The sequence below is a fragment of the Amphibalanus amphitrite genome, unplaced genomic scaffold (genome assembly GCF_019059575.1).
Source record: "Amphibalanus amphitrite isolate SeventyFive unplaced genomic scaffold, NRLGWU_Aamphi_draft 001302F_arrow, whole genome shotgun sequence".
Taxonomy (NCBI): Eukaryota; Metazoa; Arthropoda; class Thecostraca; order Balanomorpha; family Balanidae; genus Amphibalanus; species Amphibalanus amphitrite.
In genome coordinates, this window is record NW_024882795.1 from 34,037 (window position 1) to 60,575 (window position 26,539).

Consider the following 26,539-nt stretch of genomic DNA (forward strand, 5'->3'; position numbering starts at 1 on the left):
GACCGCCTGCGCCGCGCGGGTGGCGCTCACCAGACGAGCGCCGATACCGAGCGGGCGCCAGCCGACGCGCGGCAGCCAGCCCCAGCCGGGTGGTCTGGGCCCGCGCCGGCCCCGATCGGCTCCCGACACCCCGCGCCGAGGCACCACCTTCCTCGTCGGCCAGTGGAGCCTCCAGACTTTCCTTGGGCGTCTTCTGGACATCTGCCGAATTTTCGATCCTCGTGTGTACTGCGGGTACGTTTCCGGTTGACTGCCCTCTCGGTCCCAGGTCACGCCGCGTGGGTCCGCGGTGCCGCCAGTCAGCGGCCACAGCCGGCCTGATCGTGACACGGGTTCTTTGAGCTTCTCTCTCGAGCTGGCGGTGAGGTTCCAGTGCGCCTGTGTGACTGAGTACAGACCTGGTGTTTCTGTGAGCTGTCCAGGTCGCTGCGTGGGGTCAACCAATTGCGTGGATGGTCCCGGTGCCGCAAGCGCCCCACCATGAGAAGGCCAGCCATAGGTATGGTGCACTAGATCATGCACACTCACTGGGACATCTGCGCTCATCCAGCGGCCGGCTCCAGCTAGTTCCGGCGGCTGTTCTGGCCGACAGGTGAGGCAGCTGCGCCGTCGTCGGCTGTCGGGCGGCCTCGGCCCCCTGCCCTCCGCAGCTCGGTCTTGGCCGAGCGACCCCAGGCGCTGAGGGGGCGCAGGGGTGACCAGTCGTTTGGTTCTGTCCGCCAAGCCGACTGCTTCCCACAGCCCCGTGGGCTGCGCTGGCGGACGGCGCAGAGACCAGCCGGAGACCGCAGACATCGGCTTCCGATGCCCGTGCAGCTCGGATTTCGTGGCGCCAGCGAGGACCAACACTGCCGTCAGAGCGGACAGCACAGACGTGCGGAACACCATGGCGGGCCGGGCCGGTGCGCGGCCGTCCAGAGACTGTGCGTCCGCTGTGCGCGCTCACCGTCCACGGCTCGTCAGCGGCATCCGTCATCGCGACCACCGCCCTCCTCCGTCCATCACTCCGGCTTTATCGCCCGCCGGCCGGCCCTAAATCAGGGTGACAATGGCGGGACGGCGCCGTCCGCTCCTGCGGGTCCATCCATCAGCGTCCAGCGCAGCGCTCACGGGCTGTCCGCTGTCGCCGGCTCTGTCCGACCGGCGACCGGTACCACGCAGGCTACTCGGAGGGTTTTTGTGGTCCGCCAGTTACAGACACAGGCTACTCGGAGGGTTTTTGTGGTCCGCCAGTTACAGCGGGCTGCGGTGAACACCCAGCAACAGGTGATCCGTTGGACTCTCTACTTCCTCATTAGGTGAAGAAGTAAATGACGGATGTTGTGACTGCGTCAACCGCACGCCAGGCTCCTGCAGTCAGGACTATCTTTCTAACGGACAGTTTCTGGCCAAACGGTGAGCTAAATATGCTCGATGATTCTAAAAACCATTTAACGTCAAAAGAGCTGTTTCGGCTGTGGTTCCTATCTAATCACTATCTTCTTGGTAAAATTATATTCACCTAATATGTCATCAAGACCACCCGTGAAGTCTCGGAGATAACTTAGTAGTTGATGAACTTGGAAACAACAGCGTCGTATAAAAATGTTATACCGTGATTTGATACCGTATATCACATAAAGGTCCTTTTGCATTAGTAATATTGATAAATCACGGGTTTGGAAGGACGGTGATACGGTTCTTCTACCTTTGAATCATTTGAGCGATTGAATCGAGTGATTAATATTTATAAATGAATTGTTTTCCATTATAATAGGTGTGTTCCTTTCAGCGAAAACTGAAAAGCTTTGATGTCTGAACGTCAACATAAAACTTAAACGTCAGACACTTTGTCAGACACCCACTCAAACACAAGTGTGTGTGTGTTTTAGTTTATGTATGCCGATGATCAAGCCCACACAATACAAAATACAAAAAATTGACCGATGGTTAATGAGACGTTTACTAAATCAAACGTCAAGCATCACATACGAAACGAATGAAGGGAATCAACATTTAAATGAAGCAACTTCATGCAGTTATGTAACTAGTTAGCCAAGCAATGACATCGAAGAGGATGCTCTTCGATATCACCACTGGTGGGCCCAGAAAGGCGGTCTTGGACACTGCGTGGGGGGTGGAAGCATACCCCAAAAAAAAATCTCCAAATTCCAAAAACTAATATGATTTTGATTCCTCTCGCACTGCTGTGCAGTTTAAGACAAACTTTTCTAAAAAGTTGTTTAGTTTTCGTTTTATTGTCGAAAAACCACAATTTTTGCCGATTTCGGACGCCACGGATTTCCCCTGGATCCGCCAGTGGATGTCATTGCATATCTAACTTGTTATATAACAAATGATTATTATTAGCAACATTTTTGCTTTAAGCCAAGGCAACAAACAGATTTGGCACGTCATCTACTTGATCTATAGATGCTTAAAGGGAATAGTTCACTTTCCCGAAATTAGTTTTTTGTTGCAATTGATTTATGATTTTATGCTCAAAATGATCAGCAAAGAAAATAACACCGTTTTACATAAAAAAGATTATTTCCTATATTTTAATATAGGAAAAATTTTATTCTGTAAAAATGTTATTAGACGAGGAAGCTTATTACGCGTTGACCAATCATATTGCGTCGTTCAAACCCATTGGCTGTAAGCAGCATGAGCAGCATGAGTCTGAGTGAGGTGGCTACGTTCTGGGTATTTCTTCATTAGGACACCAATATCCTGTTTAGGACACTCTTTTCGGAACGAGTGGAATATCCTTACCCAGGGTGATCGTTAAGCCGTAAAACCTTCTGATTTGTGCTCGTCTTAGCTCAAGATACAATACTACTATTCCAATTCAAAACTCCATGTTAAAAGTGAACTATTTCCTTTAATAATAGTAGATTTTGATTTATCTTCACATATACCTAGGTAACGGAATTTTCCAACGTAACGCGAATCTACAGCCTAGAAACTAATGAATCTACCATGATGTGCCTAAATGCATATGTACCCACTGAACGCCAGTCAGGAACTATGAGACGTGAAACCAAACGCACTATAGGTCCGGTCAGTGATGCCTGGCCGGCGGCGGCGCCGACACCTGCAGACTGTTCTGATACATCCAGCCGGTCCAGATGCACAGCAGTCGGAAGCCGATCGCCATTGGAGTGCGCAGTCCGCTCAGCACACCGATACCGGCTACGACCACCACGGCGCTGAGGTCGGCACAGATCAGCAGCAGTACGACCAGCGAGTAGACGACGTTCCACAGCAGCCAGACGCTGAGTCGGGCGCGCGCCGTGCCGTCACTGAGCCCCAGCAGCAGCGCACCCGACACCGCCCCGTCAGCCAGGCTCAGCAGAAAGGCCATACCGAAGACGACAAGGGCGCCGCCGCCCTCCACAGCTATCATGTACTCGAGGTAGGTGAAGAAGGAGAACATGGACATGACCTGTGAAAAAGAAGCGCGGCCATTGTAATGTTTTAACGTGTTAAGCATAGCATTTATCTGCATATATTATTGACAATGAGCTGTTATTTTCGGGTGTAAGGCTGTTGTTTCCTCCTGTTTATAAACCATCGGTGATGAAACCGTATGTATGTACGACTACGGTGTCACTACCGATGCCGTTGGTCTATAGGCTGCACTAGACTAATACAGAAAGGGGTATTGTCAATACGGCGATACCTACATTTCATAGCCACAGACTGTAAGAGCGTCCACTATCTACCAGTATAGCGCCTTTTGAGGCGACTAACGGAGCGAGCGAGAGGGTGGGCCTTGCACGTGCGAAATTGCGAGGGGGTACAGTCACCAGCACTTGCTACTAATCACCTCGTTTTTGTTCAGTAGTTTGATGACCGATCAATTCTCAGTCGCGCAAGATACGTCAAACGATCCGTTTGGTCCTCCGATTTTCGAATATCTAACTTGTTTTTGTATATTCGAAGCATTTTGGGATGAGGAGCCAAAAAACCTCTTTTCTGCCCTAAAGTGTGCCCCAAGAAGTCGTAGAACCTAGCCCCGCCTCTGATCCACAGACCACTAGTGCCATCTCTTGTCAGCCGAACAAGCCGCAGAAGTAAATAATGTCACGTGACCTTTGCACACGCTACAATTACTACGCAGCTGTAGTGGGGGAAGCGGGGCGGAGGCGTGGAGAGGGACGCGATCGGTCGGCTGGGGTCAGGTCGCCGAGGTCAGAGGTCATCCGCCGGAGGGTGTTAGAGCGGTTGGGCCGTGTGGGCTGGGGCCTCCGGAGTGGGGAGCATCTGGACCTGTCTGGAAACAAGCCCTACAACGCTGTGACAGTCGAGAATATTGTGAGGAAAGAGAGAGAGGAGAGAGAGAAAGAGAAAGAGAGGAGAGAGAGAAAGAGAGAGAAAGAGGGAGAGAGGGAGAGAGAGAAAGAGAGAAAGAGAGAGGGAGAGAGAGAAAGAGAGAGAAAGAGAGAGAAAGAGCGAGAGAGAGAGAGCGAGAGAGAGAGAGCGAGAGAGAGAACGAGAGAGCGAGAGAGAGCGAGAGAGCGAGAGAGAGAGCGCGAGAGAGCGAGAGAGAGAGGAGAGAGAAGAGAGAGAGAGAGAGAGAGAGAGAGAGGGAGAGAGAGAGAGAGGGAGAGAGAGAGAGAGGGAGAGAGAGAGAGAGCTAAGAAAGACTGGAGGGAAGGGATAAGGGCGGGAGGAGAGAAAAGAGAGAAAAGGAAAACCAGAGAGGGTAAAATGAGAAAGAGGGCAATGGGGAAATCAGTGAGAGGGAGCGAGAGAGGAAATATTTAGTTGTGTCAACTTGTTTCGCATATAAAATGTAAATTTGCTTTCCATCATTACAGCATCGGATTGGAAATTAGGGGAAAGTGGGGTAAGACGGTCAGGGTAGGTAAGACGGGCACCCCTTCTGCAGACCAAACCAATAGCGCTACGAGCGAGAAAAATTAGGACCAGAATTGTCTTTCCCACTACACACCACCATTGAAGTTTGGTGATTTTGTGTTCAGTCGATAATCTTTTATTTTGATTTCTTTAAAACACTAATTTCATTGAAAACATCCATAATGTATTGTGCAAGTTTTTGTGTGCAGCACTATACAGCTAAAAACTCGCAATCACTTGTGGTACACTCATATGCCACCAGTGTTCATTTACCGCGGATTTGCTTTGTCTGCATCAAATTGTCCACAGAGAAAAATTGTGCTGAACTTCTTACATTGAGTTAGGGGTAAGACGGGCAACTATGAATCCAATGGGTCTGTAATGGTGAAAATATTTTTGTTGCTGTAGGAAAAAAAGAAGCATTTCTTATAAGAATATCTTCGATTCCGATACTCACAGACATGTTAGCAATATTCCTTCGGCACAGTTTATTCTCGAATGATGAATGTGAAAAACGGTTCTACATGACTTCTGATCTAGGGCCTATATACGAGCATACGCCTTCTGCACAAATCTTGTATACTGCCATTTCCGAGGCACTTGAGACCAACGAGCGACTGTATCAATGCAGCTAATTTCGGGCATTTGTTGCGAGCTGTACTGGTCGGTGAAAGAAGCTGGCCGTCTTGCCCTACCCATGTGACCGTCTTACCCCATGGGGTGGGGTAAGACGGGTTTTTGCAAGGTTTTGCAAAAATAGCTGCAGTTTATTTGTTGAATCAGGTCTAAGTCTCATCTTCTGGCAAATGGAAGTAAAATGTCTAAAAGAGGTTTTCACTCAGTTTCCCGTTTCTATGATGTTTCTAACCGGCCGAAAAATGGCTCCAAAGTTAAGGTGTCCGTCTTACCCCACTTTCCCCTAAATCTTAGCATCCTTATGATAAACCCACGTTGACGGGATGAAGTAGCGGCGGAACACCTTCAAGCACTGCCGACTTTTGGTCCTATTATTTCCATGCAACGCTCATAGGGCTAATGTTAAAATGCCAAAATCAAAGGGGGCACAGTGCCCCGGTGCCCTCCCCGTTCCACCGCCTATGACAGGATGGGGACGCTTTTATGGTCGTCGTTGGGAGCTCGGCACTAATGGGGTCTGGGGATGATGTTGAAGGTTTTGCAAATGTTTAATAAAAGAGATGCTATTTTTTGCACAACCTACTAAACATTTTTTACGTTTGCTATGAAAATGTTAGCCCCAATTCCTTCAAGATCAGGTCCACGACTCCACAGCTTACAACAGGAGCTAGCTAACAGTAACATACCTAACAATTAACCCGCGCCGTGTTGGTGGCATGAATTTTCCGTCGAGTGCTGGGGGGGGGGGGGGCGTTTCACGCCCCTCCGTCTGACTCAGCTCCTGGGCCACGTAGCGACACGCGGTAAGCGGCAATCGAAAGAGCGTCAAAAATAAGGAGGAAAACAATCGGTCATTTTAAGGTCAGGGCAAAGGTAAGGTCACCAGGGTTCATCAAAGGTCAAATTTTGTTGATTTCAACGATTTTGAACACCCGACGGCTAACTCGGGAACCAATAGAGCTACAGCGCCCCGGAAAAGCGCATTCGATAGCTCTTTTAACGCTCTTTCGCCGCCATGTTCTCAAATTTGACCTCAGATCAACGGATTAGCACCCAGAGGGCACCGCTCTGATTGACCTCAAATTTGACCTCAGATCAACGGTGTTTTCACCGCTCTAGCACGTCTCTGTCAAAAGTAAAAAAAAAAACTGTTGAAGGCCTTTTATGTCCTAAAATGACATCAGGGGCACACACAGGGGTCACAGGTGCAATTTTCCGATTCAGTGTGTCATGTTTAACTATGGACTGATGTTTGAGAGGGTGTAGAACGAAATTCGTTCAAAAGAGGCGCATTTCAATTTTCTCCCATTGACTTAATGCCTAATGGAGCAGTCGCAAAATTGACCTGACCTTAGGCCACAGACATAAAAAATCCGAGGCATCCATTTTATACATACTGTTACCCTATGCAATTACTGAGAGTTTTAAAGTGATCGCTCAGTCGGTGTAGCTACAGCGAGCTTTCGATTTTTTTTTTCTGAGGTAAGGTCACTTGACGTTACCTGGTGACCTGACCTTGAATGACGCTACGCGTCGCGTCGCCGTTTTTGAGATATTCGCGAAAAACCTGAGGGGGAAGGGCGTAAAAACGCCCCTCCCCCCAGCACGGCGCGGGTGGTCGACATAGCGACTCGGACTGAATTAATGCTTAACGTTTCAACGGTTGAATAAGGTGAGAGGATTGAGGTAGGCTTGTATCGGATTTTCTTCTGCTTGTCGTAGTTTAGGTTGAAGTTAATTTCGCGAGCTGTCCATAATCATTCAAGAGGGAAAATTCAGCTGCACATCGTTCGGGTCAAAGTAATACCAAACATTCTCAAATTTTGTAGTAAAGAGTCGGTAGTCTACGAATATATTCAAAAAACAATTAGAAAAAGAATAAGCGGACCGGTTTCGTCTATCAAAGACTTCAGCGCTTTTTCAAAAACGTATAAGAAGAAAACTAGCACAGTGACAATCGTTTGAAATAAAATTGGATTCAGTAAGGACTAAGAAAGAACTTCATTGTCCGAAAACCGCTGACAGTTGATAGCTCAATGACACTTAGAGCCGTGCATAAGGAGGCGTGAAAACACTCTCCTCATCTCGTTCTATTACGAGAGGAGCCTGTCATGGCGTGAGAAAGGTGTTCTCAAAATAAATGACACTGTATGAGTGAATAAATAATCCGCGCCCCCTTGGGCTATTAATAGGCGGACCCTACCACCTGATCGGGTGGTGCAGCCGTTTCACCTTCCACTTGAGATCTCGGAAAGTTACCGACCGATTTTGAACATTCAAAGAGCGTTCGATAGCCCCACCACTGAACTACCTTGTTACCAGGTTTCGTTGACCTAGGTGCAACCCATGACGCCACAACCACAAGTCAGGTCAAAGGTCGCATTTTTTCACCGATTTAGTCTAAGGAATGCGTTACAGTCAGTTAACCCTCGCCCGTATAGGGGGGGGGGGGGTCGAACGGACCCCCCCCCCCCATGGTTTTTCGCGAATAACTCGCGTAAATAGCGGCCGATCGCAACGAAACTTTCAGTACCCTCGCGTTCATCAATTTCACACCTACCCTGAAAATTTCATGACCCTGACCCAAATGACCTTTGACCTGTGACCTACTTTTCGAGACCATGTTTGGCTGGAATCGCGATTCGGCGTATGTCGGCTCGCATTAGCCGCGCGTTTGCAGTCTTTTCGTGGTTTCAAGCGTTCAAACATGTGATATGATGTTGCTCCCATGCATTAGGGTGGGTGTCAAGGTCACCTGAAGGTCAGGTCAGGTCATTGACCTTTGATGACCTCGGTTCACTTTTTCGAGTTTTACATGTTTCTAGGCCAGTTTTTGAAGCTGAATTCGAATTTAGCAACCATATGAACATTTACGAAGTAGTTTTGGTGCCTTCGTAACATGTTACGAAGCTGTCAGAGGCGGTTGCCACCTACTACGAATACCCTTATTGGTTGACCTGACCTGACCTGACCCGACCTGGCCTAAATACATGAAGACATCATCTGTGAGCAAAACTAACATGATATTCGTGATCAGCACCCCGAAAACCCCCATAGCAGCCACACTTTACGACGTTCTAACAGGGTCCGATTTTCCCGCCTTTGGGGTCATTGACCTGACCTGCAAGGTCAACCAATGACCTAGGACCTTAAAATTGGGTATCATCGGCTTCCTCTCGTCACGGGCAACACGCTCGTTTTTTTCCGCGAAGCTCTAGCTCGATCAGGGGCGAAACGGCAAGGGGAGGGGTCCAACGGACCCCCCCCCCTTATACCTTCGCGGCTGGAAAAACACCAATACGGGCGAAGGTTAACACATCAAACAAAAAGCATGTTATCGAAAAACATCGATGTAGCGTTGGTTGTCTAAAACATATGTTGCCTTAAGAGGTCATTGATGCCAGGTCAGTTCACAGAGGTCAAGTCACTAAGGGTCACAATATGAACCCAACTATGCTATAGGGTCGTGTGATACATGTTTTATGGCTAATTTTACATTTAAAATTCAATGGTGTGGGCTAGACGGCCATTGGGGCCAGTTTAGATTACATTCTGGTGGAGGTCAGGTCAAGGTCAGGTCAAAGAAGGTCAGATTTCAAAGTTGATATTTTGCATAAAAGGGGTATCTTTTCGATGATGCAGCTCATCACAGGAAATCCATTGGTGGTCTTTGACTTGCTCTGTGTGTTCTGTGACGGCTGAAATTTGAATTTGAAAATTTTACGGAAAAAATTTTCAGTAGTTTTTTGCCATAACTTTGCTAAAAATGGAGCTATCGAGTTTAAGTTTGGCATATCTAGAGCAGATAGTTCTATAACATATATTTCAGTTTTAATTTTGAAAGTTGTTGGTATTTTGGGGGCGTTATACTTCTATAGTTTTGATGGTCAAAATCAGTTTTTGTTTGGAAATAAGAGTTTGGTAGCACTGTTTATTTTACGCCTTTTTGATCTTGAATATTTTTCGTTATCTTCAAAACTGTTAGCGTGATCGTTTAGTAGCTTTTGACTGGACACTGCCCACGTTGTCTGTCTAGCTTTTCGTTTCATAGACACGAGAAGAGGCTGCTGACATCGTTTGTCGCGGTTGGATAATACCAATCCACGTCCCAGTGGCTGCTCGATCGCACTTTCCCTGGCCCACCTCTCCCACCAGGCTAGACTTTGCCCGGCACAGCCGTCGCCTCAGTGCCTCGGGCGGTGACCCGTTCAAAGGGGCTCACAATTCGTATGGTGCCGTGGCTCTCAAACCAATACAGAACAGTGAAACGCAAAGGCTCACTTTCCATATAAGGCGAACGGCTGATTCTGGCGCCGGGGCTTCATTCATGCTAAGGCGCCCAATCACAGCGCCGCATTTCAGTTAGTGTCGGGCGCAAAAGCTACTATGCTCCGCCCCTCCATCACGTGACCCTGCCCTCACGTGGCCTCAGTCACGTGGTGTTTCCACTTCTTGGCGCATGGCGGCGCTAGTCTCGCAGGGGCGGTGGTAGCTTGCTCCCCCGCCGTCCGAGGGTGATGGGTAGCAACTGCTGGTGACTGTACCTCCAACTGACATGTGCACGGCACCCTACTAACCGGTCTCTAGCGATGTGCCAAATTTGAGCACAATCGGTCCAGCCGTTCTCGAGATCTGGAAGCGGCACCCTGCACGTGCGCACGTGCTAAATGGATCCCAACTGACTTTTGCATGGCGCCCTACTAACCGGTCCCTAACCGCGTACCAAATTTGAGCGCAATCGGTCAAGCCGTTCTCGAAATCTGGAATCGACCCCTGCACGTGCGCACGTGCAGCAGCACCCCAACTCTGGCACATGGATATGCATGAGTGCCTAGTGGGTGCCTACTGACATGCCAAGTTTCAGCGCAATCGGCCAAGTAGTTACCGAGATAGGTATTGCAATTTTTAAAAAACTGACTCATCTTCGTTTTGCTCGTGCGGTGGCACGTGCATAAGGGGTCACCCACATGCATCGGGAATAGTCCAATACTTGGTAGAAGGAATGAAGCTAGTAGCTAACCTACAAAAATTACCGCACGTAAATCGGTCAAGTGGGTGCTGAGATATAAGCGTCGCAAAATCGTGACCACGGCCGGCCGGCCGGCCGCTCATACTCAGAAATTTCCGTTATTCTACGTAAGACTCCGTTCGCTTCGCTCGCTCCGTAATAAGTCACCCTCTGGCCTCTCGGGCGCTGTGCCTGTGCCATCTTATCCCGGCACCGCCTGAGCTATTTCCGTACCCACGACAGCCTGGGGGGTCGGATCCGACCCCCCCCCCCCCTGTTATCTCGAGAACCAATGGTCGTATCGAGCCCCGCGAGGCGGCGTTCGAAAGGTCTCTACGAGACCTTCCCAAAGCACTCTTAAGATTTTAAGATTGAGGTCAACTTTCGGGTCAAGGTCAGGTCAAAGGTCAAATTCAGGGGTTTTGCATGATTAGGCTTACGGACAGCGGAATTGATAGCTGCTGCTCGAAACTCACCACAAATGACCTCAAAGGCCTAGTGAAGGTACCATGTGCGTATAGGGGTCATACTAAGTACGGGTCAAGGTCAGGTCAGGTCGCGAAAGGTCACGGTTTTCACTTTCTGCTACATGGGCGTGCGACACATGTTTTATGGCTTATTTTTCACGCCAAATCCGATGATAATGGTTATATGTGACCCCAAGTCACTGTGCTGGTGATAAGTGTGCATTGAAAGCATAAAAAATCGTTTATACCATACATAACTAAACGAGGGCTGAGAAAAAAGGTCAATTTTTCAACTTTTTATTTTTGACATAAAAATGCACTTTTCTAGACGAGCTTTGTCCCAGGAATCTAGTGGTGCCATTTGTTTTCACATGCGATGTTCAGAAGTGCCTCTAATTCGCGAAAATGCTTATGACGTCACCATGCCCTATGCATGTTGGAGCTATTTTTTTTTTACAATTTGGGGGTCAAAAATCACATGGTGTGTCAAAAGTGGAAATAGCCGCCCGGCCTTAGTTCGCCAGCCTTGTCAATAGATGGCAGTGCCACAATATGGGCAGCGGATCGTGCAATTGACGTCAAATTTTCGTTATCTGCTAAGAATTGAATGGCGAATCTTTTCATGCAAGAATCAAGTAAATCGGTCCACAACTTTTCTAGCAACAGAGATATGAAGTCAAACACCCTGCCAGAGCGGCGGCGTGGCGGCCGGCGGCGGCCGCTACGCGCCGCCTGGGAGACTGGCGGCGCTGAACGGTTCCGACTTGGCACTGCACTAAAACCTGTTAACTGCTTGGAATAGTTATTATAGCAAAATTTTCATTCAAGTGAGGAATAACTAAGGGCAGGAAGTATGTAAGCTTGTGTGCGTACTGTGTAAGCCAAGAAACTGCATTAGCAGATACTCGCTAATATTAGATCCAGCCAAGTCCAAACGCATTCCAGGCGATGTGTTTTTGATGGGTCAACAATAATTATCGTTCGAGGGCGGATACAGTTTTAACAATACAAAAAATATTTTTGCACAGCTCCATTCCTTGAATAATTCTCTTCAACGCCTCATTCCTAGTTAAGCGAATTAGCCCACCCTGGTTGAATAAATAAGGCGATTTCGCCACAAGGTCGCGGAAAACCGACCGAAAACGGCCGCGCTCAACGTTAATTTGGGCATGCAGACTCTTAAAAACTCGCATTGGGCGGGTAGGGTTTCCCATGTATTGGCTCCAAAACACCGTATTCGGCTCCCGAATACGTCCAAGTGACCCGCCTCGTTCCTAGTTAAGCTCTAATTAGATCAAGTGACTCGTAAGGAGCGAAAAAGCGACAAAAAGCATGAATTTCCCTATGGCGGCGCGCTGCCGGGTTGCCAGACGGCGCACCGGCTATTTCCACTTTTGACACACCATGAAGATAGAAAGTTGAAATTTGGGACATCTAATGTTCTAATAGAGCTCTATAAGATATATTCCGGTTTTTTGGAAATTCTCAAAATTTTGGATTTTATTAGCTGTTTTCCAAAAAATATAGTTTTTTGAATTTTTAGGGGTGAAAAACGCATTCTATGGAAAATCCAAGATAGTCATTTTAAAGAACTCGTTGAGCTGCGTCTTTTCATGTCCTTAATTTGCAACTTGCTTAAAACCTCGATTTTTGGCGAATTTTTAAACATTTACCATTTTTTGACTGAAAACGCCATGTAGTTACATCACTAAAATCGATATATCTCAAAATTTTTTAAAATTTTTTCTTAAAAATTGCACAAGAGACGTCAAATTGATGGGGGAGAAGGTATGCCAAGTTTCAAGTCGATAGCGCAAGCGGTTCATGAGTTATTTAAGAAAAACGGAGGGGGGGGGGGGTCGGATCCGACCCCCCCCCCCAGGCGGTCGCGGGTTATCTGTGCAGAGTAAACGAACGGCGCAATATCAGCCGCGTGACCACACATATAGCGGCAGGGCGACCGGCACAGTCAGGAGACGGCTAAGTTGGGCGATGGAATGGCACATGTAACGACCTCCACCATAAATCGGTCATCGGGTAGAATTTTCCTTGCTATGCGCTGCACCGCTATAACATGGTTTAGCCATGTCGCCATTCCAGGGCGCAACCCTTTGGGCGATTGGCTGCTATTGGCACTTACTCCAACTTCACAGCTTTGGTGAACTCACCTGGGAAAGCTCGCCTTTGTGCATGTTTGATGACTTGATCATTATTGACCCTCGCTCGTATTGCTGCTTTCCTGGCACACACTGCAGTGTGTGCATGTGTGTGTGTGTGGGGGGGGGGTCCGTTGTACCCCCCCCCCGGTCGTTCGGCCCCTGATCGGGCTAGAGCTTCGCGGAAAAAAACGAGCGTGTAGCCCGTGATGAGAGGCAGTAGCGGCGGAACACCTTCAATTAGGGGGGGGGGGGCACTGCCGACTTTTGGTCCAATTCTTTCCATGCAACACCCATAGGGCTAAGGGGGCACGGTGCCCCGGTGCCCTCCCCGTTCCGCCGCTTATGATGAGAGGAAGCCGATGATACCCAATTTTAGTTCCTAGGTCATTGGTTGACCTTTCAGGTCAGGTTAATGACCCAAAAGTCGGGAAAATGGACCTTTTTAACCCACGAGCCGCTGGGGGCATAAAGTTGCCCCCCCCCCTTTGTGGAATATCTCCGAAAACTAATGAGCTACGAGCATGAAACTTGGCATAGCTTCAAATGAATACCTAGGCGATGTTTGAAGACAGTTTGGTGGTTATATCACTTAAGATCACTTAAGACTCACAGTGACGTCATAAAGTTTTGTCGTTTTCCGATATGGACCGTTTCTGATGTCGCTGAGGATGAAGCTCAACTGTAAATGAGCTAGACAGCACCTGCTGTCATCCTTAGACATCTCAGTACACTTCCAACTAGTTCCTGACCAATTATCGGTCCTTTATGTTCGGTCTCATGTATCGGATACCTATATCGTGAGGAAACTGAGAGTCGCAAATCTATAATTTCACTTCTGACGTCACTGTGACGCCATTTCAAATGCGATCGACACCAAATTTGGACACAACCTCGCTTCGGTATTCAGAAAAGTGTGTGCAAAGTTTCGCTTCTCTATCTCTTCGCGTTGCGACGACATCGTCGCAGATGTAAAGGGGGCAACTATATGCCCCCCCCCCCCCCCAGCGGCCGGCGGGTGGCGCGGAGGCCCAGCGGCCGCCGGGTTAAAAAGCTGAAACTCTGCCTGAGGCTCATGATGAATAATGATAATATAAAAATAACCAATAACCTCATACTATAAATCAGAAATAGGAGCCAAAAAGTTATATTTAAAGTGATCAAATATTTCGCTCGGCCCAATCTTTCTTTCTTTCTTTCTTTCTTGTTTTCTATCACAATTGCTATTTCATGGCGGAAACTCAGCCTAAACACGAACTTTTGAATCGTTTTTGACCGGGCCCGTGACCGAACCCGTGACCGGACCCGTCTCCCGGACTCATCGACAGCGCATCTTTGATCCACTAAAGTCTAAAACTATCACAAATTGAGGAGGGATTCCACCTTCATATATACTTAACGATAGCTCCGGGCCTGAAGAACACACCAAAACACAATTCAATGACAAAAGCTCACTTCTTAATGATCACCGCAAAGATTTAACCCTCGCCGGACCTATTGGTTTTCTACATCAGCGCCGGCCGAGGGGGGGGGGGGCGGGTATGACCCCCCCCCTCGCCGTTTCGCCCCTGGTGGAGCTAGCGCGTCGCGGAAAAAAACGAGCGTGTGCGCCGTTACGAGACGCAGAGAATGCTACCCGATTTTAAGATCCTAGGTCAACCGGTGACCTCTGAGGTCCGGTCAAGTGTCCCAAGGTACGGTTCAGTTTTTGGTAAATAGCTTCGCAAAAAAACGTTCGCAGAGCCGCGATTTTGGCAGCATCGTGTTTGCCTGGCTCAGGCGCGTCGAATGATGTACCTTTTGTTTGGGTCAGGTCAACTTAGGGTGTTGATCTCAGGTAACGACGCTGGTCGAAAGAGGTCATGTCGCATATCATTCGATTTGGCAGGTCTTCCTGAGTCCATTGGTGGCTTTCCCGACTGGCTAGCTCAATTTGATCGGGAGTTATTGACGAAAAACTAATATGACCTTGATGACGTCACAACTGACGTCACGCAAGGCCAACATTGCAAAAGTGACGCATCTAACCCTCGGGCTAACGCATCTAATCTAACTCTCGCATCTTCGCGAAAAACATTAGGGGGGGGGGGTTGCATCAACCCCCTGTGCCGGCCAGGGTTAACCCTGGCTGAACCCATTAGTTTTCTACATACGCGCCGGCCGGGGGAGGGGTACAAACTCGCCGTCTCTCCCGGCAAAAGTGACGCATCTAACCCTCGGGTTAACGCATCTAATCTAACTCTCGCATCTTCGCGAAAACATTAGGGGGGGGGGGGGGGGTTGCATCAACCCCCTGTGCCGGCCAGGGTTAACCCTGGCTGGACCCATTAGTTTTCTACATACGCGCCGGCCGGGGGAGGGGTAACAAACTCGCTGTCTCTCCCCTGAAGGACCTAGAGCGTCCCAGGAAAAACTAACGTGTGCGTTGTTACGAGACGCAGCGATTGAAACCCGATTTTAACCCTCGCCGGCACAGGGGGGGGGGGGTTATGCAACCCCCCTAAGGTTTTTCGCGAATAACTCGCGTAAAAAGCGGCCGATCGCGACGAAACTTTCAGTACCCTCGCATTGATCAATTTTACACCTACCCTGAAAACTTCATGACTCTGACCCCAATGACCCTTGACCTGTGACCTCTTTTCCGTGACCACGTTTGGCCGAAATCGCGATTCGGCGTATGTCGGCTCGCATTAGCCGCGTTTTTGCAAGCTTTTCGTGGTTTCAAACGTTCAAACATGTGATTTGATGTTACTCCCATGCATTAGGGTGGGTGTCAAGGTCACCTGAAGGTCATCTAAGAAGACCCTGAACGATTACATGTTTCTAGTTTTTGGAGCTGAGTTATTTAGCAACCATTTGAACATTTACGAAGTAGTTTTGGTGCTTTCGTAGCATGTTACGAAGCTGTCAGAGGCGGATGACAGGTACTACGAATACCCGTCACGACCCCTACCGGTTGACCTGACCTGACCTGACCTGACCCGACCTGCTCTAAACGCTTAACGACATCATCTGTGATCAAAACTAACACGATATTCGTGATCAGCACCCCGGAAAACCCGCAGCAGCCACGCTTTACGACTTTCTAACAGGTCCCGATATTCCCGATTTTTGGGTCATTGACCTGACCTGGAAGGTCAACCGATGACCTAGGACCTTAAGATTGGGTATCATTGGCTTCCTCTCGTGACGGGCAACACGCTCTTTTTTTCGCGAAGCTCTAGCTCCATCAGGGGCCAAACGCGAGGGGGGCGGGGTCCCACCAACCCCCCCTTGTGCCGTCGAAGGCTTCAAAATGGCCTGTGCCGGCGAGGGTTAAGGTCTTAGGTCAGCCAGTGATCTCTAAGGTCAGGTCAGGTGCTCCAAGGTATTGGCTCAGTTTTTGGTAAATAACTTTGCAAAAAACGGCAGCAGTGTCGCGATTTTGGCATCATCGTGTTCGCCTCGCTCAGGCGCGTTGAATGATATACTTTTTGTTTGAGTAAGGTCAGTTAAGGTGTTGACCTCGGGTCACGGTCAGGTCAGCACCCCCTGGTCACGAAGCTGGTCGGAGGAGGTCATGTTTGATGTTACATATCATTCGATTCGGCAGGTCTTCCCGAGTCGATTGGTGGCTTTCCCAACTTGCTAGCTCAATCTGATCGAGAGTTATTAACGAAAAACTAATATGCTTATAGGGACGTCATAAATGACGTCACAACAATACAAAAAGTGACGCATCAAACCTTGCAAAGAGTGCATGAAATCACGATTCTGTGTGTTTGGGGTAGTTTAAGATCGTTCCCGGCGCCAAAATTGCAATTTTCATTTTTCTCTTTTAGTGGTGAGTTCACGTGACCGACCTGACCTCATGTGCCATGTGGCCTTTAGGAAAAATCCGAGATATAAAAGTTGTGAGACCTCTGGAGGATACTAGCTCCTGTAAGTTTTATTTCCCTGTGAAAGCTCCTCTGGCACTGAGGGTGTTGCAAAGTTGCGACATCTGGAGACCGTGCAGAGGTTCACCTATGACGTAATAGTTTAGTGACCTGACCTGTCCCGAAAATGCAGTTGGTGTCAAAAGATGCGGTTTGAATCAAAGATCAGGTATGCCAAGTTTCAGCTCTTTATCGCAAGTGTGTTTGGAGCTATCGTGAAAAAACCCTAGGGGGGTGCACCCGACCCTGTAGCGCTAGAATGGCATATCCGCGCAGTGTGCAGCGGTCATGCACAGCGCGCTGTGCATGACCGCTGGGGATTGTTGTTGATTGTTGATTGTTGTTGATCCGCGCCGGCGGCCCATCCGGACCCCGGGGAGCGGAGGTCCGGCGGCCCGCCCGCGGGGAGCGAAGCGTCGCCGGGACCAGCGCCGCCGCGCTGCCCGGGCGGAGCTGCGCGGGCCGAGCCGGCGCACGGTAGCTACTGGTGCACCTGCACCGGTTACAGAGCCGGAGGCGAGCTGCAGTGATCCGTTAGGTGTGACACGTGACCGACGCACGGCCGATCGGACGGGTCAGGCGGGGACAGAGCCGGCCTGTGACGGGCGCTCCGGCTCCGGCTCCGGCTCCGGCTCCGGCTCCGGGCCTAGGCGCCGGCTCTGGACGCCCGCCCGGGACGACCGTCAGAGCTGTCCCCCGCTGAGCAAGTAAAGCCTGCCTGTGATCCCCTCGCCACTTGCACTGGCTGAATTTGAATGTGCCGAAAAGCACTTACTCGAGAGAAGGGGCGATTACACTTGTCTCCGTTCGCTGCTCACTTCAAAATTTCGAAAATTTCGCCGATTTCCAGGTCGAATGTCGACAATTTCCAAGAAGCCAACGCATAACTCGGGAACCAATAGAACTACAGCGCCGCGGAAAAGCGCATTCGATAGCCCTATTAACGCCCTTTCTGAGTAATCCTCTCAGATTTGACCTAACGTCAACGGTTTTGCCTGCAGGGGGCAAAAACTGAAAAACAGCCGATTTTTTTTGGGAAAAATTTTTCTGCAATAACTTTTGACTCAAGCCTTGTACGAGCTTACTTTTAACGGCATCCTGTTCCTCTCGTCAAGACGCATCGAATGAACTATAACTTGACCTTTGAAGGTCAACTTGAAAATTTGACCTCAGGTCAAGGTCATGACCTGACCGGAAAGGGTCATGTTGCATATCAGTCGATCCGTATCGTCGAGCTGAACACACCTAAGGCGTTTTCATCGCTCTAGCATGCCTCTATCAAAAGTTATTTGCGAAAAACTGTTAGATACCATTCGTGACCTAAGATGACCTCAGGGCATAAACAAGGGTCACGGACACCATTTCCATGTTCAGTGTGTCGAAACCACTTGTAATGCAGTGTTTGGGAGTGTTCATAATGTCTTTCGTCCAAAAGAGGCGCATTTCAATTTTCTCCCATTAACTTATAATGGGGAGGTCGCAAAATTGACCTGACCTTAGGTCATCGATATATCAAAATTCTGAGATTTTTTTTTTGTACCTGTTATTGCTCTTAGCAATCACTGAACGTTTCAAAGCGATCGGTCACTCGGTGTAGCTATAGCAGACATTGAAACTTGTTACCTATGAGGTGAGGTCACTTCATGTGACCTGGTGACCTGACCTTGAATGACCTTGGTCTGCAATTTTCACAACATGTGTAGAATTGATGTATAATAAGGTGTACCTACCAAAAACGGCGGCGCGATATTCGCGAAAAACCACAGGGGGGGGGGTTGTTCAACCCCCCCCCAGCAGGGCGCGGGTTAATATAATACTTAGTATAATAGTTAGTTCTAGTTCCTTTTTTATGCTTCTAACGTTAAGTCAGGTAGAGGTCCTTACGTGGTAATGAACGGCCTATGGGAAAATATTCAAATGACTCCAATTCGGAAAATACGTTTCGTTATATCACTTTGTGCTTTGCTACCACAGCACTTAACATTGTGTCACTTGATTTTTCTTTGTTTGTTGTTCCTACTTATCCAAGAGTCAGGTCAAATGAAATCAACTGAGGTGAAATGACGTTTGTGCCAATAACTTGTCACATAATAAAGATAGAGCTTTCAAAATATGGTATCATTTTGTTCCTCTTGAACAGCCGACTGAGCCGACTCGAATGATATGCAACATTAAGCATTTCGACCGTTCTTAAGACTTAGGGGAGAGAGGTCATATTGCGCCACCTTAAGGATATCGGCCTATTGCGGCTAAAGTTGACCAGCTGTCATGTTTGATGCATGATATCTCAAATTGTAGGTACCTCAGTTATTTTGGCATCAATTAACAACTCCCAATTTGTATCACACCCAGAAAAATTAACAAGAGAAAAGCTTTCCGGCACATCTGCAAAGGGCGCATTTACGGACTCCCCCATCAAAAAGCGCCCATGCCTCTCATGTAAAAGCGCCCTATTAAAAACAACGGTTTGCCACCTAACTAAGTAGCCTATTTGAACGTGTCAGCCCATTAACCATTAATGTATGCTGTGAAGGCTAAGGTACTGGTAAGGTGAGCGCTCTAATAATCAAAGTGTTCAATGAAATGTGTCCCAACCAAGAATGTCCCAAGAATAGGGCGCAAATAGGGTGGGCACAACTACGAATGGAACACATTTTTCATGAGCTTCAAATATGGCGACGACAGCGAAGCCACGGTGGTGATAAACTTTCAAAACTACCATTAACCCGCGCCCTGCTGGGGGGGGGGTGTTTGAACACCCCCCCTTGTGGTTTTTCGCGAATATCTCAAAAACGGCGGCGCGGAGCGCCGCCGTTTTTGGTACACCTTATCATACATCAATTCTACACATGTTGTGAAAATTTCAGGCCAAGGTCATTCAAGGTCAGGTCACCAGGTCACTTGAAGTGACCTCACCTCATAAAAAGTTTCAATGTCTGTCATAGCTACACCGAGTGACCGATCGCTTTGAAACTTTCAGCGATTGCTAAGAGCAATAGCATGTACAAAATGTATATCTCAGAATTTTGATATCGATGACCTAAGGTCAGGTCAATTTTGCGACCTCCCCATTATAAGTCAATGGGAGAAAATTGAAATGCGCCTCTTTTGGATGAAAGACATTATAAACACTCCCAAACACCGAATTACAAGTGGTTTAGACACACTGAACATGAAAATGGTGTCCGTGACCCTTGTTTATGCCCTGAGGTCATCTTAGGTCACGAATGGTATCTAACAGTTTTTCGCAAATAACTTTTGATAGAGGCATGCTAGAGCGATGAAAACGCCTTAGATGTGTTCAGCTCGACGATACGGATCGACTGATATGCAATATGACCCTTTCCTGTCAGGTCATGACCTTGACCTGAGGTCAAATTTTCAAGTTGACCTTTCAAGGTCAAGTTATAGTTCATTCGATGCGTCTTGACGAGAGGAACACGATGCCGGTAAAAGTAAGCTCGTACAGGGCTTGGGTCAAAAGTTATTGCAGAAAAACTGTTTCCGAAAAAATCGGCTATTTTTGCAGTTTTTGCCCCCTGCAGGCAAAACCGTTGACGCTAGGTCAAATCTGAGAGAATTACTCAGAAAGGGCGTTAATAGGGCTATCGAATGCGCTTTTCCGCGGCGCTGTAGCTCTATTGGTTCCCGAGTTATGCGTTGGCTTCTTGGAAATTTTCGCCATTCGACCTGGAAATCGGCGAAATTTTGCCTTCAATGACCTCTGGTGACCTGACCTTTGACCTGACCAAAAAATTGACCGAAGTGATTTCGTCATTATTTTTGACGCTCTTTCGAACGCCGCCTTCCGCGTATCGCTACGTGGCCCAGGAGCCGAGTTACAAGGGGGGGTGTTCAAACACCCCCCCCCCCCAGCAGGGCGTGGAAATCCAGGACCCCCAGCCGGGCGCGGGTTAAACGAGCAATTAACAAAGATTATTAGTTGAATCACTATCTCTTAGATAAACCATGACACTAGCAAAGGTCGAAATAGACTGTACCTAATAGAGGAAATCACAAAAAATGGTGTGCGAGAAAGCTGAGACACCTCACCTGCCCCCGTGGACCAGAATAAGAGCGAGTTATTGGTGGTGAAGTAAATGCACACATTCGAGCATTCGTTCGAATCGAATTTTGGGCAGGAGGAAGGTGTGGCGCATTTAAGAACATGGCGCAATATGACCTCTCTTCCCTACGTTTTACTTAAGTAGTGCTTAACTTTTAAGGTACAGTTAAACAGGCAAAAAAGTATATCATTCGACGCGCCTTGACGTGCTGCGTTCACTGCTGCTTCTGTTTTTGCTCTATGTTAATTAGATCAAAAGCTATAAGCGAAAAACGTTTGACCTCACTTTTGGTCCCATTCCTTCCATGCAACGCCCATAGGGCTAATGTTAAAGGTAGTGTGCCAGCTTTCCTGGACCGTATGGAGTTAATGGCCCAGATAAGGAGAACCGGATTTTTAGAACTTATCCATACCTTCAAAACTCATGGAAACGTCTTAAATTCTTCAAATTTTGAGTACCCCAGTGCGAAATTCGCCCCGACGCGACGGGTTGTCGGTCGTACCCCAACCACATTTCACACCACTATGAACAATAAATGCACACACTGAAATCGCTATTACCGATAGGCTCATCCAATCAAGTTTCGATAAACCCGTTCATCATCATCTCCTGCGGTTTCGAACACGCCTGTTAGGTGGTGCGGTAGACCGCGCCCAAAGCCAGGGCCCCGGTAACGTGAGATAGCCGAGTCGGGGCAGCGTGCGCTGACCCAAGCCGGGGCCGCGCGTCCTCCCGGTGTCATGTGATAGCCCGGGGCTGCCCGCGGGGATACGGTAGACCGCGCCCAAAGCCGCGGCCCCGGCTTGGGTCAGCGCACGCTGCCCCGACTCGGCTACCTCACGTTACCGGGGCCCTGGCTTTGGGCGCGGCTTTTGCTCATACTTTGTGGTGCGGTGGTGGTGCGTCGGGCCGAGCGCTCCGACTTCGGCCAAGAAAAATGCGTCAGCTGATCATTGTCATGTCTGCCACTTTCATGTGGTGAGATGGGGTCATAACTTTAGAGACGGCTGCTTCATATCAATTATTTTACATAAAATAATATTTCAAACCATAAATTAATGTTCGACAGCCAAATTAAAGAAACAATACCAATACAGGCTTACAGTTTAAATTCGACATTGTGTTGTCTACGATTAGACAGCTGATAACTCATTCCCGTACGTCGTAACTCTATAATGACCTTTGCTTATTGTAATGTCACATGTGCGCCGCATTCGCGATTGTTGCCGACGCCTGTTTGCAGGTCAGCCCACTACAGTTGTCATACATATCGAAAAACCGATAAACTTTTAGGCGAAAAAAGCACTATTTTAGGCCCATTTTTTTGCGATATTAGGTAAAAACAGAAGCTTCTTATCCTATGAAAAATAAAGTGGGAAATCATTTGAAGGTGGCACACTACCTTTAAAATGCCAAAATCAAAGGGGGGCACGGTGCCCCGGTGCCCTCCCCGTTCCGCCGCCTATGCCCAAAATCCCCCTAACAATTGACCTAGAGCAAGCAACCGACTTTGCACATGGGCGGGAACTCCAGAAAGGTCACCTACCCACCAAATTTGGTGTTTCTAGGTGCCATAGGAGCCAATCGCGAGGGGGGTCGCATCAACCTCCCCCCCCCTCACGGTTCGTCGGAAGGTCATCTCAGGCTCAAAAGAATCGATATATACCATCCGAAAGCTTACGGTGAGCTGAATCCAAAAATGTATTTTTTATCAAAATCGATCGATGGCCTTTTTTGAAAATTGCGTTTTTCTAAAAACTTAATAATCTTTTATTCAACGGGCTGTCCCGGACATTCTTGAAAACATAAACATGTATTTTTGAGTTTCAGTGAAAGCTGAACGCCAAAAGAACAATATTTAGCGAAGCAATATTTCCAAACATTAATATGCGTCTCCCACAGCCGAAAATAAGGCGCAATCACACAGCTCAGTGTCACGATGGACCAAAGTCAGCCACACAGAAGCGTGAAATGACCCTTATCGACTCGCAGACCCGGCGCTCTCGGCCCGCCTGACCGGCCACGGAAAGAACGTTCGGCTCTCGTTCTACTAAACAAATGTCAAAGTTGTCAGTTTAACTGTCCACATCGCTATTAACCCGCGCCCCACTGGGGTCTGTGTATAACACGCCCTACTGGGGGAGGGGGGGGCTATTCATAGCCCCCCCTCCTAACTCCGAAACTACTGGGCCGATCGTCAAAATTCAAACGGCGTCTGATAGCCCCGGAAAAACTGTCGAGCGAAACCTAATTTCATTGACCTCGAGGTCACCGATGACGTCACAGGTCAGGTCAAAGTAAAAATTATTAGCACTTTGGCTTGTTCACATTTTGGGCTCTGGCCGCCGTCTTACAAGTCAGATCAGGCTCATTTTTGGTTTCCACACTCGTGAACAGATGCTCTAGATACCTTGAGGGTACCAAACTTGTACTTTGATTTTCAGGTCAGGGTCAGGTCATCACAGGTCACGAAAATATTATATCATGCGTCGGTCACGTGACACATGTTTTATGGTCAATTTAGGCCATAGATTTCGAATTTGATGTCGTCCGTGTCATTCAAGGTCATTTTGAGTCGAAATTAGCTTAGGTCAGGTCACTTTCAGGTCAAAAAAGGTCAAATTTTAAAGTTGAAATTTTTCAACAAAAAAGGTGTCTATTGGATGCAGTTTGAGCTCAGGAACACGATGGTGCCATTTATATTGGTGTACGATGCCAAATACGTACTGAAAAAATTGATTTGAAAAATTAATAATTGTGAATTTTTTGCAATAATGCGTATAACTTGGCCATTTTTGAAGATATTTAGCTAAAACTTGCTAGAGTTAGTCATAATCATGCGTTCTGTCACATATATTCCGGTTTTTTCGAAAAGTCAAAAACTTTTTGAAAAAAATATAAAAATATAAATTTTGAATATTATTATATAAAATTTTCGAAATTTTCAAAATTTTGAAAATCCGAGATAGCAGTTTGATAGCGCGGTCAATTCTGAGTTCTTTCATGCAAAGAAATTGGATCTAGCTTAAAAACTGAGCTCTTGGGAGCGATTGCCGTGGTTCAATGTTTTGCGTCGAAATCGGACGAACATGACGTCACTCTGACGTCATTTCCGGCCGACCTATGGTAGCTACGAAGTTCAAATTTTGACATAAGGTGTCAAATTGATGCAGCCGAAGGTACTGAAAGTTTGGCGTCGATTCGTCAAGCGGTTTGGAAGTTATTGCAGAAAAACGGGAGGGGGGGCTATAAATAGCCCCCCCCCAGTGGGGCGCGGGTTAAAGCTATTCAGGATACCTGTGAAGAAAATTCATTGTTCTGTCATCTTCACATCATGCATTAATTTGCATCTGTTCATGTCTACTTTGCTCAATTGAGCTTGGTATCATGCCCATATAAGGAAAATTGGCCGCGCTGAAATGTCAGAGGCTGCACCGGCCTCAGCTCGGGTGGAGTGGGGGTAGCGCCCGGCGGGGCAGGGTAACCTTTGACCGGTCGCACGGCCGAGCAGCTGTCACCAGTACAGCCTCTGACAGTGAAACCCCGCTCACTTCCCCTGCGCGGGCACTGATCGCAGCTGGATGGAACAAAACATGCATAAGAAAAATGTAAATTAAAGCATGTTGTAAATCAAGCAGAACAATGAATTTTCTTCACAGGTATCCTGAGTAACTTAAATAGCGATGTGGACAGTTAAAGTGGCAAATATTACATTTGTTTAGTAGAACGAGAGCCGAACGTTCTTTCCGTGGCCGGTCAGGCGGGCCGAGAGCGCCGGGTCTGCGAGTCGATAAGGATCATTTCACGCTTCTGTGTGGCTGACTTTGGTCCATCGTGACACTGAGATGTGTGATTGCGCCTTATTGTCGGCTGTGGGAGACGCATATTAATGGTTGGAAATATTGCTTCGCTAAATATTGTTCTTTTGGCGTTCAGCTTTCACTGGAACTCAAAAATACATGTTTATGTTTTCAAGAATGTCCGGGACAGCCCGTTGAATAAAAGATTATTAAGTTTTTACAAAAACGCAATTTTCAAAAAAGGCCATCGATCGATTTTGATAAAAAATACATTTTTGGATTCAGCTCACCGTCAGCTTTCGAATGGTATATACCGTTTCTTTTGAGCCTGAGATGACCTTCCGACGAACCGTGGGCCCTGCCAGGCCGCGTTATGAAAAATGCCCTGCCAGGGCGAGGGTTAATAAGCTAACTTTAGCGGTGCCACGCGCCGCCGTTTTTACGTTATCTACGAAAACTTTAGTGGAGGTTGCATTTCCCCCTCTCGGGGGCCATTTTTCAGCCCTAAGGGATGAAAAATGGCCGAGGGAGTTACTTGAAAGTTATTGCCATAGGTAGGTATTCGTGTTCCACGATCACTAATCGACATGGCAGAAGTTTTGAAGCAGTTGTGAATCTGACATTGTGAACAACTTGTTGACGACAATGTCACGCGTGCATAATAACATACAAAGTTTTTATTCGCAAAAAGTGAGGGATCAACTCCCACCCCGGTTTTTTAAAGTAGGGGCAGCGCGACCGATCCACCCAGTTCGGCGACGCTTTTGACAATGGCGTCGTTATCATTAGCGACAATCATTACTCACCACCAGTGTCCAGCAGATTGCGATCAGACCGGTGTGATAGCTGAATAAGCCCAGCCATTGTGCGTCCATATTGCTGACCGGCGCGCCTCCAGCCCTCATGGGCATTTCCTCGGCTTTGTTGCGTGCGGTAGTTATGGTAAAGCGCCGGCGCTGTCGCCGCTAGCCCTGAGTCAACGGCATGGGAATGCACACTGCACAGCACACACGTCTGGTCTGACTGCAAGGCGATAAATGCAGTAGCGTTCACCGGATCTTGCAGATAGATCACGATTCCGTACTGTTGGGCGTCCGGCGCCTTTCACCGACCTGTATCAAGCCACTTCTCGCACGGTGTGATACGTTCGCTCGTCGGTAACACATTGCTGCACTGCCAGGCTCATAATGCAGGCTTCTGCTCTGCCATTGGTACATTTTGACAGAGGGGTGACGTCATCAAACTGACAAGGCCGAATGCGACGCTCGGGAATCGGAGTCCAAGGTGACGCCGCACCTGGGCTACCGGTTGGGTGATGGGGTGAGGTGGAGTGGGATGGTTGGGGCGGAGCACGTCAGTTTAGCCGCAAGGCTATAATCGCCTAGCCCTTTTTATCAAATAGGTACCTATCGCGAGACGCGGAAAACTGCCCTGCAACTATGAGGCTTGTTCGACAGATCGATTGTCGCACATTTTCATAGCAGGCAGGTGTCACCTGCCGTGCCTGGTTATAGGTACTTAGTTATATTACAATTGCTGCTCGTAGTAGCCGGAGCCCCAAGCCTTAGCCCGCCGTAATGGGAGCCAAAGCCAGGCCGGGCAGGGGCTGCCGGGAATCGCCTGTCCGCCGGCGGTGTAATCCG

The 26,539-nt window shown here is 48.1% G+C and overlaps 1 protein-coding gene across 1 annotated transcript; it reads right to left on the bottom strand.

Annotated features, from left to right (window-relative positions):
* Window positions 1-1,859: 1,859 nt before the first annotated feature.
* On the bottom strand, window positions 1,860-26,087 carry LOC122371978. The gene is made up of 2 exons (XM_043348791.1): window positions 25,703-26,087; window positions 1,860-3,427 (listed from the first exon to the last, which is right to left on the bottom strand). Exons 1-2 carry the CDS (start codon window positions 25,805-25,807, stop codon window positions 3,044-3,046), a joined length of 489 nt encoding a protein of 162 aa, XP_043204726.1. The 5' UTR covers window positions 25,808-26,087; the 3' UTR covers window positions 1,860-3,043.
* Between the last annotated feature and the right edge of the window lie 452 nt (window positions 26,088-26,539).